Consider the following 15,451-nt stretch of genomic DNA (forward strand, 5'->3'; position numbering starts at 1 on the left):
TGACTTTCACTTGTGCTACGATAACTGATTTGAAATTCCAAGATGAAACACAATGTTAAAGTTGTTTTAGACATGGTTTTCAGGCAGTGAAATTGCATCTGATTTTGTGTCAAGTTTTATACATTGTCACCCGCGAGTTCCAAATCAAATAAAGCAGCACAAGAAAAAAATTGAATGTTCATAAAGATTTTTTATGTTTTTTGAAACAGTAAGACCTTTCACTCCTTTCAGATAGTGAAAAAGCATTTGATTGTGTGTGAAGTTTCAGACAATTCGGCAAAAAATAATTTACCCTAATGGGACAACGTCAGTTATAAATGACGGATCCCTAAAAAAAAAAGGTCAAAGGTCAAATGAAGAAATGATTTTACTCCTAAATATATATAATATAAGTCAATTATTTTTTAAGCTGTAAATTCACAAGTAGTCTTATAGAGGGTTAGTGACAATTACATAAATTATAAACCAAGTATGAAAACTGTCCAGAGTGTTCATGTTTTTATCAGCAGCCATATCACCCTGCAGCCCAAGACTGGTCACCCATTAAAGCTGAGCAGGGTTGAGTCTGGTCAGTACCTGGATGGGAGACCTCCTGGGAAAACTAGGTTGCTGTTGGAAGAGGTGTAAGTGAGGCCAGCAGGGGGTGCTCACCCTGCAGTCTGTGTGGGTCCTAACGCCCCAGTATAGTGACGGGACATTATACTCTCAAAAAAACACTGGTAACTATCTACCTGATGCAGTGATGGCACTACAAATAATACATTTGTAAAACAAATCTGAATATGGTTTGTGAAAACTGTTCATCTCTCCTTTTTTCCACAGTAAATGTTGATGGAGGAAAAAAAAAAGTTTGTATTTGTGAAATATCAGACGAGGAAGACAATTGATGCATTTCAATACAGTCTTAAAAATAAAGGTTCCAGAAGGAGGTTTTCATAGCGATGCCATAGAAGAACCAGTTTTGAGTCCCCAAAGAACCTTTCAGTGAATAGTTCCTAAAATAACCTTTTTTTTTCTTAGAGTGAAGAACATTTTAATTATCTAAAGAACCCTTTTCCACAATAAAGAACCTTGTGGAATGAAAAGGTTCCATGGGTGATAAAGGTTCTTTGTGGGACCATTGATGCCAATAAAGAACCTTTATTTTTAAGTGTGTAGAAAACTCAGATTCATGTTTTTTTTTTTTTTTTTGGTAACAAGCACTAAATACATTTCAATTTACCTCAAGAATTCAAGAATATACATATTTTTCTTTTTCTTTTTTTAGGTTAATACATCTAGCATCAGTCTAATATTAGGTTTAAGTTTTTTTTTTTTTTTTAAAGTCAACATTCATTCTTGATAGACGTCAAAGCAATTTACAATGTTACAATGTACTTGTTTTCTTTTTATTTATAATGAAAAAACATGACCCTCTAAAGCTTGTGATTTCTATTCTATTTCTATTCTACTACTTGTAGCCTCTAACTCTTTTCTTTTTATTTATAAAAAAATGACCCTCTAACACTGTTATCTATTCTTATCATCCCACACACACACACACACACACAAAGGGGAAAAAATTGCAATGTTTACTGCGTTAGACTAAAGTTTTTTTTTTTTCCTGTGCACTTTCAATTTTTCTGTTACTCATCTGTTAATTTTAGTAATAAATGTGCTCTCTTGACATAAAAGAGCTGCAAGCCGTGATAACAAAATATCTACTGTATTTACAAGCTACTATATAGAGAGTAATATATTTGCAAAAGGAAAGAAAGCACCTCATCGCTGATCAGATGCAGCACAGAGAGCGAGAGTGAGGTGAGAGAGTAGATTGAGCTTCTGCTCTCACTCCACATACAGCTGTGCAGGAGAGATGAGAGGAAAACCCTCCAGTTTTCCTTCTGTTGCTGAGAGCTGCTTCTTCCCTCAGCCTGGAAACGTCTGGAGAATTAAAGCTGGAATCATGTGCTTTAATGTGTCTGAACGCACTGGGCTTCAGAGGACCTGAATGAGGGCAGCCGGAGCTCAATTCAATGAATCATCAGAGGGATTTCAGCGCTGATGAAGATGAACTTTGGGACAGTTGTGGTCTCTGCGGGTCTGTGCGGTCTGCTCAGCTTCATCCTGCTCGCCGTGTCCATCGGCACTGAATACTGGTACATTATAGATGTAGATGAAGGGAAGAACTCCAGCCTGGAGTACAGCAGCTCTCACTCCGGACTCTGGAGGATTTATGAAGGTAAGATCACAACACAAACAACTTGAGCTTCCTTTATGTCTGATTTTACTGTGCACCTGTTGATCACATTTAGTATATTCTCCCAGTGATGTGTCCTCAGCTTCATTAAAAGCATTTAAACATCCAGAATAATTGCTCAATTAATCACTACACAACAGCGTTTTACATTAAAGTGTTCATGTGAATATTAAACATCAGGCTAAATACTGAGTACTGATGAAGTAGCCTGCATGAACTTATTGTGCATTCATTCTCCCGTTCTTTCTGTTTAACATTTCACGTGTCTCATTAGATAGATGTAGTATTTTTAATCTCATTCATGTAGCAGCAAATTAACAGGCAAACGGTTCGAATGAAGTGGCTGCAAATGAAGTAATTGCAGAAATATTCACAGAGACAGTCCTCATCACTGGCTGAGTCTCCATTATGTGCATAATGTCTCGTCTCATTCTGTAGCTGTTTCATGGCACTAGAGACAATTAAAGAGAGAAGCAGTTCATCACACAACTGTAAATGTTTAATGTTAGACACGGTTACTAAATCTGTCGCATAAAAGAACTGTTATACCATTTCATTCTAATTGCAGTAAAGATTATTTTCTTTCCCCTCAAACACAAATTCAGATTTTCCTTATAAGAAAAGAAACCCTTTAAATGCTGTGTGTTGTATGCGGTGAACTTTGTAGGCTGTAGTATGTCGAGATCACCAAGAAACCTGATTCACAGGCAACTGTGTGAAGTGTAATGGGTGTTTGCAGCTTTTGCTTGACTGGTGTTTTAATGTGATCCACAGGACAGAACGGCAGTTATCATGACATCTCATTCTACACGGACACCTCGGACCACACCGAGCAGGAGAAGCACCTTTTGAGTGAGTCTCTGAAAGCTATCTACACATTAGACACAATCAGAGAATGACACTGGAAATAGGCTTGTTATGTATAGTGTACTCTCGCTCTCTTTAAGTGCTGTATTCTCAGCACGACATCCATCCTGATCCATCATTGGTCACCTTTATTATAAGAGAGATTGCACAATTATCAAAGAAGCTGATGGCCTTTGATTAGTAGTCATAGGGGTGTGCTATATTGACCAAAAGATGATATCTCGATATTTTCCAGGATTTTGTCGATAGCGTAAATTAGAAGCTACTTTGCGGAGTGTGATTTTGTGCCAGTTTGCTGGTTTAGGTCTGTTGTGGACAGATGTCTCCCAAAGCTTTTCTTATCTTCATATTCTGTGCAGTGGTTAGTTCACAGCAGTGATAGAAACTTTTCCATCTTAAATTGATTTCCATTTTTACCTTTATAAGGGCATTTGTAATAAAGGCCTGTATGTGTCTCTGCAGACTTGCACAGGGTCATCGTGGTCCTGCTGCCTCTCAGTCTGGTGCTGCTGGTCTTTGGTGGGATCTTTGGTCTGGTGGCATCTTTGGCTCAGAGCTGCACTCTTCTGACCTGCATCGCTGCATACTTCCTCATCTGCAGTGAGTGCCATTAACAGCTACACGGCATTCAGTGGCCATGAAGTGAGCTCTCAGCAGTGATATGGCTGGAGTTTGTGTCGTTGTGTATAGGTCGGTGAGAGATGTGTTCAGTGGCTCAGTCAATGTCACACGTGGATATAAAACACAATGGGAAAGAAAGAAAACAGAAAATGTCAGGCTCTCCAGCTGAGTACAGCTGTAAGGTGAACTGGACACAAACAGTGAGGGGGTTTAATAGATATGGAGGTTTTTAGCTCAATAATACATATCCACAAAGCCAGCAGTAACGAACAACAAAAATATTGAACAGATTTATTTGAGGTGTTTACTGTGTTTAAAGAATTATTTTCTAATCTAGATCCAAATGATGTTCTAGGCACAAATAAATAGTGGTGTAATGTTAAACATATTCATACCACATTTGTTTTTTTGGTACAGGTCTTTTGGTTTGGCATGCATACCGTTTTAACCGCTGCAAGTGTGGAACAGCTGTTTTATGGACAAAACAGTTTATATTCATATACTTTGATGTTGTGAATGGATCTGAAAATAACGGACACAGAAAAGTGCACAATTCTTGAACATGAGAAATATTAAGTGCTTCAATCTTAATCACGCTTTCACAGCGTGTGTTGTTTATTTGCATTTAGACATGTTTTCCTCAACAGAGCTTCTATCTTATAGTTGCGTCCTTATCTGTGAATGTTAGAAATTCGAGCAAATAGATGCATAAAGGCTCATATTGACAACAACTGAGTTTCCTACAGACCAGTTTCCTTTCTTCCTTCCAATGCAAAAACACTTGAACGAATATTGTTAAGCTTGAACGAATAGTGTCTCTGCCTTTCTCACACAGAAAAACCTCCTGGACATCAACTAGTCTGGCTTTAGAAGTGAGCATTCAACCGAGATTGCCTTGCTCTCAGTTGTTGAAGCCCTAAGATTGGCAAGAGCGGCTTCCAAATCTTCAATACTTATCTTGCTTGATCTGTCTGCTGCATTCGACACGATTAACCACCAGATCTTCCTGTCAACCCTACTGCCAAAAGGCATCTCAGGAACTTCAATGGTTTGAATCTTACTTCTCAGATAGGTAATTCAAGGTATCTTGGAGGGGTGAGGTGTCCAAGTCGCAACATAGCTACTGGGGTGCCTCAGGGCTCAGTTCTTGGACCACTTCTCTTCTCTGTCTACACGGCGTCACTAGTTTCTGTCCTTCAGAAACATGGCTTTTTATATCACTGCTATGCTCATGACACTCAACTCTACCTCTCATTCCATCCTGATGATCTGACGATAGCTGCTCACATCTCAGCTTGTCTAATAGACATTTCTTGCTGGATGAAGGACCATCACCTTCATCTCAACCTTGCCAAGACAGAACTGCTTGTTGTTTCAACAAGCCCATTACTTTGTCACAATTTCACCATCCAATAAGGCATAACAACCATAAGTCCTTCAAAAACAGCCAGAAACCTTGGAGTTGTGATTGATGATCAGCTGAATTTCTCAGACCACATTGCTAAAACTGCCCGGTCTTGCAGATTTGCTTTATAAATCAGGAAGATCAGGCCCTTTCTTCCAGAATATGCCTCACAACTCCCTTGTTCAAGCTCTTGTCCTGTCCAGACTGGACTATTGCAATGCTCTCTTAATCCAGAATGCAGCTGCAAGATTAATCTTTAATGAGCCAAAATCACTTTCACTGACTTTTTCATTAACTGTTCCCACCTGGTGGAATGACCTGAGTCCTTAGCCATCTTCAAGAAATGGCTAAATACACATCCCTTCCATCTTTATTTGACCCTCTAACTCTAACACTAGTCTAATTCTATTTTATCTATTTGTTTTTGTCACACCCATTTGGACTTTTGTTGTGTTTTCATCCCTCATGTGCTCTGTTTGACCCAGTTTCTGTCTCTCCTTGATTAGTTAGTTCTCCCGAGTCTTTATTAGTTGATCATCCTCAGCTGTGTGTCCCTCGTTAGCTACCCTACTTTATTTCTAGCAGGTTCAGTTCTACTTTGTCTGGTATTGTTGAATGTTACCTCGTGTGTGTTTTCTTACTCTCTTTGGATTACTCTTGCGGAATCATTAAAGGTTATTGATCCTTCTTCATCTTCGTCTTCGTGTGCCTTATTCCACACACCGAAGTGTGACTGTTTTCTTTTTGAGCCTCCAACACTTGCACTCTCTATTTGTTTTCTATCTGATTGTTTTCTATAAAAACACTACTGGATGGAACCACACACTATATACCTCTGCTGATTACTAAAGAGCTACTATGCATTTCAATGAACATCAAACTCAAATCTTTATGACATGATTTGTTTTTGGCATTCAGTCTAATACTTGTTTACAGTTCAGGAGGCACCACATGACGGGTATGAATGGTTTACTTGCATATATGTAATCAGCAGATTTTGCTCCTGTGTCTGTAAAGGTGTTAAACTAAAAACAGCAGCATCTGATTCTGTCTTGAATGACACATAATTAATTCACATCCTCATTACACTTTGTCATTATTTCTTCTCATCACAAAAAGTTATTGAAGTCAAAATATAAGTGGGAGTGACACAGGCTTTTTTGTCAGTAGAATATCTGTGTTCATTCTTTCCTCAATATTATTGTGATAGTATTATTGGTTATGTTTGTTATGGTAGGATGTGATGATGATGATGATGATGGTGATGGAGTGTAGTTTGGGGCTCTTTTGCAGCGCTGTAACAGGTGCTTGTGTTTCAGCCTGAGCACAACAGAAAACTGAAGTGCAGCTGAATTAAGGGAGAGATGGAGCAGAGTAAATCACTAGGATCTGTAGAGGTTGAAACCCTGAGGTCAGCAAAGCTTTTTATTTGTGTTCTGTTTACAGTCCTGTTGGAAGAGGCTCCTGAGATGAAAAAAATACTGCCTTGCCCAAGCACACTGAACGGTGTGTAATGTCTATAAATATGAATTTAACACAGCTTTCTAAATTGATGCTGGATTTGTGCCAATGAGTGTTTGCTTCATAAGGACTGAACACTGCACACAACTGATGGATCAAAGTAAAACAGTGGGAAGATTGAAGCCCACAGGAGATTACATGAATGATCACGTCTGTAAACACTTTTCATCTCAAAAACACAGACATGACAGAAGAAGATTCTGATATTGATTCTCTCTGCTCTCTGAATTAATTTAAGCCAGGAATGCTTCACCAGATATTGTGTATCTTTCCCTCAGTTCAGCTCTCCTGACACACTTAGTCAGTGTAAAACTGTAAATGTTGCTGGTTTTCTTCTTTTTTCTTTTTTTTTTAATAAAGTGCAGTTGATGACCTCCAGGCTGTCTGTGCTTCTCAGAGCCGATTCATCCATTTGGTTTTAAAGCTTCTCTTCTCACATCAGCTAGTGAAAAAGATGTGTATAGAACTACAATGAAGTACAATGAGTAATATAACTACATGTACTTACTGTATGGTTATGGTTAGGATTAGGCTTTGGCTTAGGTTACTTGCATGCAATCATGCATAATTTATTGTCCAATAATAGTAATCATTCAATCAATCAAACTTTATTACAGACTCAAAGTCCAGATTTAAAAAGACAATGAACAACATATACAACCCATATAATCCATCATAAACATACAGAGTTACAAAATACACCAGTACCAGTGTCTCCACAGCTTTGACTGATACCGTGTAGTGCTAACCCTTATATTTGATAAACCCACAATAATTTCATTTTTAGAAGCATTAAGCCGACAGATAAATCTATACATAAGATTTCGTAACAGTGCTTTAAAAGTGATTACTCTTACATGCCATCTAGGTCTCCTTAGTAAGATTCTCATTGCATCGTTATAAGCTACTTGCAGCTTCTGTAAACTAGATGTTCTGTAGTTACACCACAAATGAGCAGTATAAAATGTTGTACAATATGCTTTAAAAAGTGACACCTTCACCTCATCTGAGCAGAAACTAAACTTACGCAAAAGTATATTTGCCCGCATATACATCATGCGGCGTTGCCTTTCAATATCCTCATCATCTGTCATCCGTTCAGTGATAATATGTCCAAGGTATTTTACTTTCGCACACACAGTGAGACTCTTGTTAGACAACTTAAAAAATTAAACATTTATACTTTTATCCTCCTTAGTTCTGCAAATCATAACCATACTCTTATCAGGATTATATAAAATATCATGTTCAAGACCATAATCAGAACACAGATTTAAAAGCTGTTGAAGGCCTTCAGACAGCTCATCCATGTAAAGATTAAAACAAAATTGGAGACAAAATCCCTCCTTGTCTCACACCGTTACTGACCCCAAAAGGGACAGAGACCTTATTGCCCCATTTTACACGCATCAACTGATGGGCATACCAATAGGCCAAGATTCTCACAATGTATTCTGGTACCCCTCTTTGTCTCATTTAAAAAAATAGCTTAGCATGGTTAACCCGATCAAAAGCTTTAGATGCATCAATGAAACACATAAAAACTGATGAATTTTTATCTCTATACTTATTTACAATTTCCTTTAATGCATAGATGCAAAGATCAGTACCATGTTTAGCCTTAAATCCAAACTGGTTGTCTGTAGAATTAATAAACACATTTAACCTATCCAACAAGATTTTTTCCAACACTTTAGACAAAATACTAGCTAAGGCTATAGGTCTATAATTATCTCTGTTACCCACCATTCCAGCTTTGTTTTTAATAACTGGTACTAATAAAACAGACAACATTGAATCTGGTAACACACTGTGAATCAAAAAGCCAGTAAGACAAACCGCTAATAAAGGGGCTATCCTCTTACTTGCAAACTTAAGATGTTCAGCAGAAATATTATCTTGGCCACTAGCTTTGTTTTGAGGTAATTTTCTTATAGCTTGATTCACCTCATGTGACATAATCACTATTGGATCATTAACTTGGTAATTGCCCACATTATATAATTCATTTTGAATACAATTAAAAAGACTACAATAATGTTGTCTCCATAACTCCGCATATTCCGCATATTCTCTGCCCCAGAACCAACCATGATGTAGGTCCAACCATGATGTAGTGTTCCAAGCCTCACTAACATAGGTATAGCTATCTACAGGCAAACACACTTCACTTGACAAAATGAGATTATTATCTTGACAAAACTGAACAACATGACTAGAAAATAATGAATTTCTGTCTGAAATGTCCGCATTCATGTCTCCAATAACATACACACTGGAAATAATAGAAATTCAATAATTTTCAATAAAAGAACCAATAAAAGCTAATCTATTTAAATACTCATCTTCATTAAGATGGCATTCATAAGGTGACACACATTTAAAATCATAAATTTCTTATCTTGATAAGTAATCTGTATTGCAATACACCAATTAACATCCAGTCTAACCACCTTTACCAGTGAGTCTAATTTTTTTTTCCACAGTATGGCTACACCGCCAGATATCCTACCCTTAATTAAATCCATACCAAGATCTGTTGTGGATTCACCAGCACCATTGAAGTTATCATTAAAAGAATTCAATTTGTCCAAATCCTGCATTGCTAAAAATGTCTCTTGCAGACATAAAATGTCACAGTTCTCCAAAAGGCTGTCCACAACCATACGACGAGTTTTATCCCCATCACTCTGGCCCACACGCAGACCACGACAGTTGTATGATACAACCCGAATGTCCATGTTGGCACCAATACTTGTTTATTCTACCCGAAGGCACACACTTTCCCCATCGACTGGTGCAGAATTAGACCCAATGACTACGCGGCTCATAATAGCGTCTAACAAAAGCCCCTTCAGACCAGAGCTGCGGGTCATACATTTCACTGACTTCATTACATTCAGCAGATACTTTAAATGAACTGTATCTGCTTTGCACAGTTTCAATCTTCTGACAAACAACACAGTAAGTACATGTAACGTGTGTAATAATGACACCGTAAAGTAAAATGTTACCAAAATGCCTTAAAGAGAATACACTTCCATGATTGTTTTACACTTTTAAAGCAGTGCACTTTGTAATGTCAGATTACAACCTCATTTTAAAAAAAAGTTAAGACATTTTGTATACTGCAGGAAAAATATGATTCTGTGATTTGTTAATTCTAACTATGAGTAAACTATGAAGAAAAAGAAAAATTTTATTGTATTTTGTAAACTTAACACTTTGTGTCAACTTAATGAGAGGATTGTCAAACGGTTCGAAAATAGCATTTATCAACATTAAGACTGCAAAGATTTTAGGTCTTCATCATCTATCATACATAATGTTGTGAAAAGATTCAGGGAATCTGGAGAAATCTCAGTCTGTATAAAAGTCTGGGAAGGTTAGGAAACCTCTGTTGAATGTGTTTAACCTTTGAGCACTCGGACACTGCATTAGAAACCATCATGCAACTGTGTTAAATTCAGTCACTTGGGGAGTACTTTGAAAAACCATTGTCACTTAACACGGTCCATCTCAGCATCACAAAATGCAACCTGAATCTCTCTTACACACGGAGACAATCATACATCAATCATATACAGACATGCGGCTAAATGGCCAAAAAATGGTGAAAATGTGTGCTGTGGTCAGATGAGTCCATGTTTCAGCTGTTTTTTTTTTGTTTTGTTTTATGGAAAAAAACAGACATCGAATTCTTCATGCCAAAGACGAAAGGGATCATCCAGACTGTTATCAGTGACAGGTGCAAAAGCTTCATCTGCCATGGTATGAGGTGAATCTTTGCCCACAACTTGCAGATGTGTGAAGATACCACTGAGACTGAGATATATTGTGATTGTACAGAGCCACACTGCGATCAAACTGACGTCTTTTCCCAAGAAGTCCATGATTAGAGTGAGACGAAGTCTTTTTCTGCTTGTGCTAGCACTGCATGGATGTGCTTGAATAGTCTGCCTGCAGTCCAGATCTGTCTCAGTGAAAACAGGAATTCTATAATATTACATTTTTAGTTTATTTACTGTCTCCAAAGATGTCATACTGTATGTTTGCAGAGCTTTATTTCCTTATTGAAATTAAACTCAGTATATAAGTTACTAATATCATTATACTAGGACAGGAACCACATAAAAAAATCATTAAAAAAAATAAATAAATAACAAAATGGCTAAATGTGCTGCTCTGTGTTTTTCCCTCTATTCCCATCTGTCATCTCTGTCTACTGACGCTTTCTCTGACAGGCACAGAAGCAAATCCCACATCAGCTGTGTCAGTGCATTTTGTATTTACCGTCTTGAAAAAGCAGTGCATTGTTTGAGAAATGACTGATGTTTAATTGCAGAGCAGCAGGAAAACCTCTCTTCTGTTCCTCATGAGTGAACGTGAAAGGTCAGGGCTCCTCTGAGCTTCATGTAAGTGGGTTAATTACAGCAATAATGACTGAGTTCATGATGGTTCCTTCAAGCAGGTCTCAAGGAAAGCACAGATCTTCTCTTACTACCATGGTGATTATGAGCTTTCCTATTAATACTCCCACCACTAACCTGTGTGACTGTCATATTCTGTGCTTGTGCACTGAGTTTCATTCTAAAGAAAAGACTAATTTGCTTAGATAGGATTTTGCCATTATGCAGTTAGTGTATAGGACATGATGAATCAAGCCATTACAGCTTTCACATGGAGGTTGTTCAAACTCCTGCCATGCCACAGAGACTCACACTCACATAGTTTTCCATTAAATTACATCAGATTTGTCCCAAATTGTTGTTAATGTACATAATGGCTTCATCCAGGCTGAAAGATTATGCATTTTTCAGTAGAACTTTTTTGGCTGGAATGACGTCTATGCTTCATACAGAGAAAAACTACTGTATATTACAGACTGCACTTTTCTTTCCTTTTGCTCTGTTTTGTCAAACACCTGAACTTGAGAATGCGAGTACAAAATGGCATGCCCAGTGTGCGGTATGGTTTTTAAAGGTTTCAAAATATCATACAGTGCATTGTGGTATTTACAAATTCGGAATACACCAGACTCTCAGAAATATAAAGGTATGAAAGCTGCACTGTAAAAAGAAATGCCAGGAATTTACAGGATTAAAGAGTATTATTTTACAATAAATTACTGTGGTCAGAGATTTATTATGAAATCAATGCATGCTAAGTCATTTTCTTACAAATGACTGTGAATGAACAGCAGAATGATGCTAACATCTCAGTAATTTACTGCTCTTGTTTTACTGTGAATTCACATAAAGTTGTGTTTAACTGTGCCACTGTAAGAAATTTAGCTGATTACTACTGAAATTGTTTTGAAGAGATTGGTAATTGTTTGGGATTTTGGACCTTGTATATTCAAGTAGGGTTTTAAAATGATGACAAGCTAGAATATGAAATTGATGAAAATATACATATCTAACGTTGATATGGATTTTAGTTTACACAAACTTTAAGATCAAATCTGTGCATATTTAATACGTTTTATAAATGAAGTCACTGGTCTTATCCAAGCTAGATAGGCAGGTTTTTAGTCATAGGTTTAGTGGGGTTTTGAGCAGTTGTCATGTGGTCGGGCTTAGAAACTAGCTGGCTTCCCCCCTAAACTGTCTAAAAACCAACTTGGTCAGGTTAGTAAACTGGCTTACAGGGTTAGTTCACCCAAAAATGAAAATTAGCCCATGTTTTATTCACCCTCAAAGCATCCTAGTTGTATACGACTTTCTTCTTTCAGACTAATCCAATCAAATTTTTGTAAGAAAAATATCCATATTTAAAATGTTATAAATGTATAGTTCAGTCATGAAACTCTAGATGGTGCAGGCTGATGGGTATTGACGTAACTGATGATATTCACACCATTAAACGACTTGGCATAAGCTGGTTCGTGTTGCATACGTAGCCATTTAAATGCTTTACATTTAAATGACTGTTTAGCATCCACTTGAGCATTTTGCAGTGTGCTTTCAGAGTTCCTGTGAAACCCTCCACCTTCCACAGCTCCACCTGTATAGATCTGCTACGGGTTATTTTATATGCTATTTGTGCAGCAGCAATATGTCTTAAATACTCACAGCACTGTATCACCGTATGCACTGGCAGTAGCAAGTTCCTGTATTTGCTTGTAGCAGCAGTAATAATACAACAACAGCAATAACCAACAGCAGCAGCAATTCAGCAGCAGCGTAGCAGGTCTATTCCATCAAGACCAAATACATTAACATTGTCATACTGTAACTATTATCATTAATATTATCTCAAACTATTATCTCAAAATCTTTTGAGAGTTGATTGAAATACTTTTTTCTCACTTCTGCTGATAGTCATACGTGCAAGCCGTACCGGTGGATCATGCAGTGCACACGCCGGTGATTAGTGATGAACGCGGAAGCGCGGAGGTGAGACAGCAAAACAAAAAGCTGACAGAGATTGTTTATTCAGCGTTGTGAATGATAGCCTTCATTGACATCCATAAAAAAAATAAAAAAAAAAACAGCCTCTGGTCTCCTTTCCCATACTGCCTGACCGGAAGTGTTAGCATTAGCTGTTATGCTTTTTCGGCTAATGGTTGCAGGCTTGCCTTCTAGTGGCTTCGAAGCCGGTCACGAATTAGAAGTACAAAACAAGGATTTGTAAAGAAAAATGTAGGAGGATTTCAATATAAGCCAAGAGGAGACTGGTTTTCCTTTGGTAAAGTAAGGAAACTTTGCTTCCTTTGCAAAAAAAAAAAACGCATGGATTCGCTACAAGAGTACTTTATTCACCCCCCGGAGCCATTTAAGGCACGTTTAATTATTGATGTGTGCACTTTATTTGACGTCTTTTGGACTGTTGAAAAAAACATCTGCTTACTCCCATTCTAACACTTGGAAGAGCCAGGATTATTTTTAATATCCCACTAGATTCGTCTGAAAAAAGAAAGTCATATACACCTACAGTAGGATGCCTTGAGGGTAAGTAAAATGGGCTAATTTTCATTTTTGTGTGAACTAACCCTTTAGAGGGATAGTTCACCCAAAAAAAGAAAATTGTCACCATTTATTTACCCCCAAGTATTAAAACTTTATGAGTTTCTTTCTTCTGTGGAACACAATTCAAGATATTTTGAAGAATGTTGATAACCAAACACTTGCTGGTAGATATTTCCATAGTTTTTTTTCATACTATACACACAGGTTTGGAACACTTCGAGGGTGAGTAAATGATGGCAGAACTTTCATTTTTGTGTGAACTATCCCATTAGGCATTCTATGTTTTTAAATGAGAATATTTTTATATGAAAAGTACTGATAAGTTGGTTGCTGGAAGGTTGTTTAGTGAGTGAATGGAGTGTAATGACGTCTCTTTGCCCACAGGTCTGTTGACGATGTCTGGTGTGAGCATCTATATCAGTTACTCTCAGCAGGCTTTGGAGGAGCTGCAGCACATGGTGGATATTAAGTCACTGTCTCACGTCCACATGTCCTTTGGCTGGTCTCTGGTCATGGCCTGTCTGTCCTTCTGCCTGGAGCTGCTGACGGGGATCCTGCTCATGCTAGCGGCCCATCTCATCCACCGCCAGTGCCACCACGAGCCTGCCGCAGTGCTCTCCATGAGCCAGAGCTCACCACAGCTTCTGAGACTGCAGTGATGGTGATCATTTCATCTACAGCCTTATCAAGACATGAGTTTGTGCTGCGTCAGAGTTAAAATGGAGAGTGCTGGGTGGCAAATGAGACCGCTGTCAATTCATCAATTATTGAATGAAAGTGCTCAGTCGAGGACTGCAAAATTTGTCTGCATCACTCGAGTGTGTCAGTGCAATCATATGTTTTCCTCAAGGCTTCTAGAAACACATTTTCCAGAGCTCACCGATGTCATGTGTCATGCATTTACTGTACTCTTAAAAATAAAGGTTCCAAAAGGGTGTTTTTGCAGTGATAGAAGAACCATTTTTGGTTCCCTAAAGAACCTTTCAGTGAGCAGTTCCTAAATGAACCATTTTGAAGATCATTTAAAAAATCTAAAGATCCTTTTCTGCATTTGAAAGGTTCCATGGATGTTCAATGTTCTTCATAGAACCATTGACGCCAATAAAGAATCTTTAACACGATGAATCAAGCTGTTGCAGCATCTCTAGGCACACATTTTGTAGATAGTGTTTTTTTCTGTCAATTAATGAACGAACAATTTTGGTAGAAGTTTATGTTTTTGCTTATAACCTGCCAATACCGCTATTCATGCTGTATATCTCATTTTTTACTGTCTGAACTACGCAAACTCATTCATAAAGACACTTTGCAAGGCATATACCAATTTTAAATGAAGCTAGTTATAATTGTGTTTTCATTTGTGGTAATTACATTTATCTCTCTTAAGGTTCACGTTTCATTAAATGTCCAAGACGCACCATGTGAGTGTCAGGATCCTGGACTGTTTTGTTGTGTTTTTGCTCCTCATGTGTTCACTGTGACCCAGTTTCTCCCCAGTCTGATTGTGTTAATTTTGTTCCAGGTGTGTCTCATCGTCTTCCCCAATTACCCTGTGTTTATAAGCCCCAGTCATTTCAGTTAGTGTTTGTCTGTTCTTAAACGTCATTCCCTGTGCCTCCTACGTGTGTGGACTATTAAAGACTCTCGTGTTTGGAAATGCTCCCTCGTTCCTTGGTCAAGCGTGACAGTGAGCTCAATTCAAAAATCAATTTGTCACTAATTAACCAATCTATTTAGGAAACCAATTTAAGAAATGTGCCATATAGGTACAGAGTGGGCTGTTTTCTTGAGCGCTCAGAAAATCGTATCCATTTTCATTCCAATTTC

General features: G+C 37.8%; 1 protein-coding gene across 1 annotated transcript; it reads left to right on the forward strand.

The window, feature by feature from the left end:
* Positions 1–1,996: 1,996 nt before the first annotated feature.
* LOC306858252 (transmembrane protein 235-like) lies at positions 1,997–14,283 on the forward strand (the record flags this gene model as incomplete). Its single annotated transcript, XM_079398688.1, has 4 exons — positions 1,997–2,221; positions 3,014–3,091; positions 3,569–3,706; positions 14,009–14,283. The coding sequence occupies exons 1-4, from the start codon at positions 2,044–2,046 to the stop codon at positions 14,281–14,283; spliced, it is 669 nt and encodes a 222-aa protein (XP_079254814.1). The 5' UTR covers positions 1,997–2,043.
* Positions 14,284–15,451: the final 1,168 nt, after the last annotated feature.

This window comes from Barbus barbus, assembly GCF_936440315.1.
Source record: "Barbus barbus genome assembly, chromosome: 3".
Classification (NCBI taxonomy): Eukaryota; Metazoa; Chordata; class Actinopteri; order Cypriniformes; family Cyprinidae; genus Barbus; species Barbus barbus.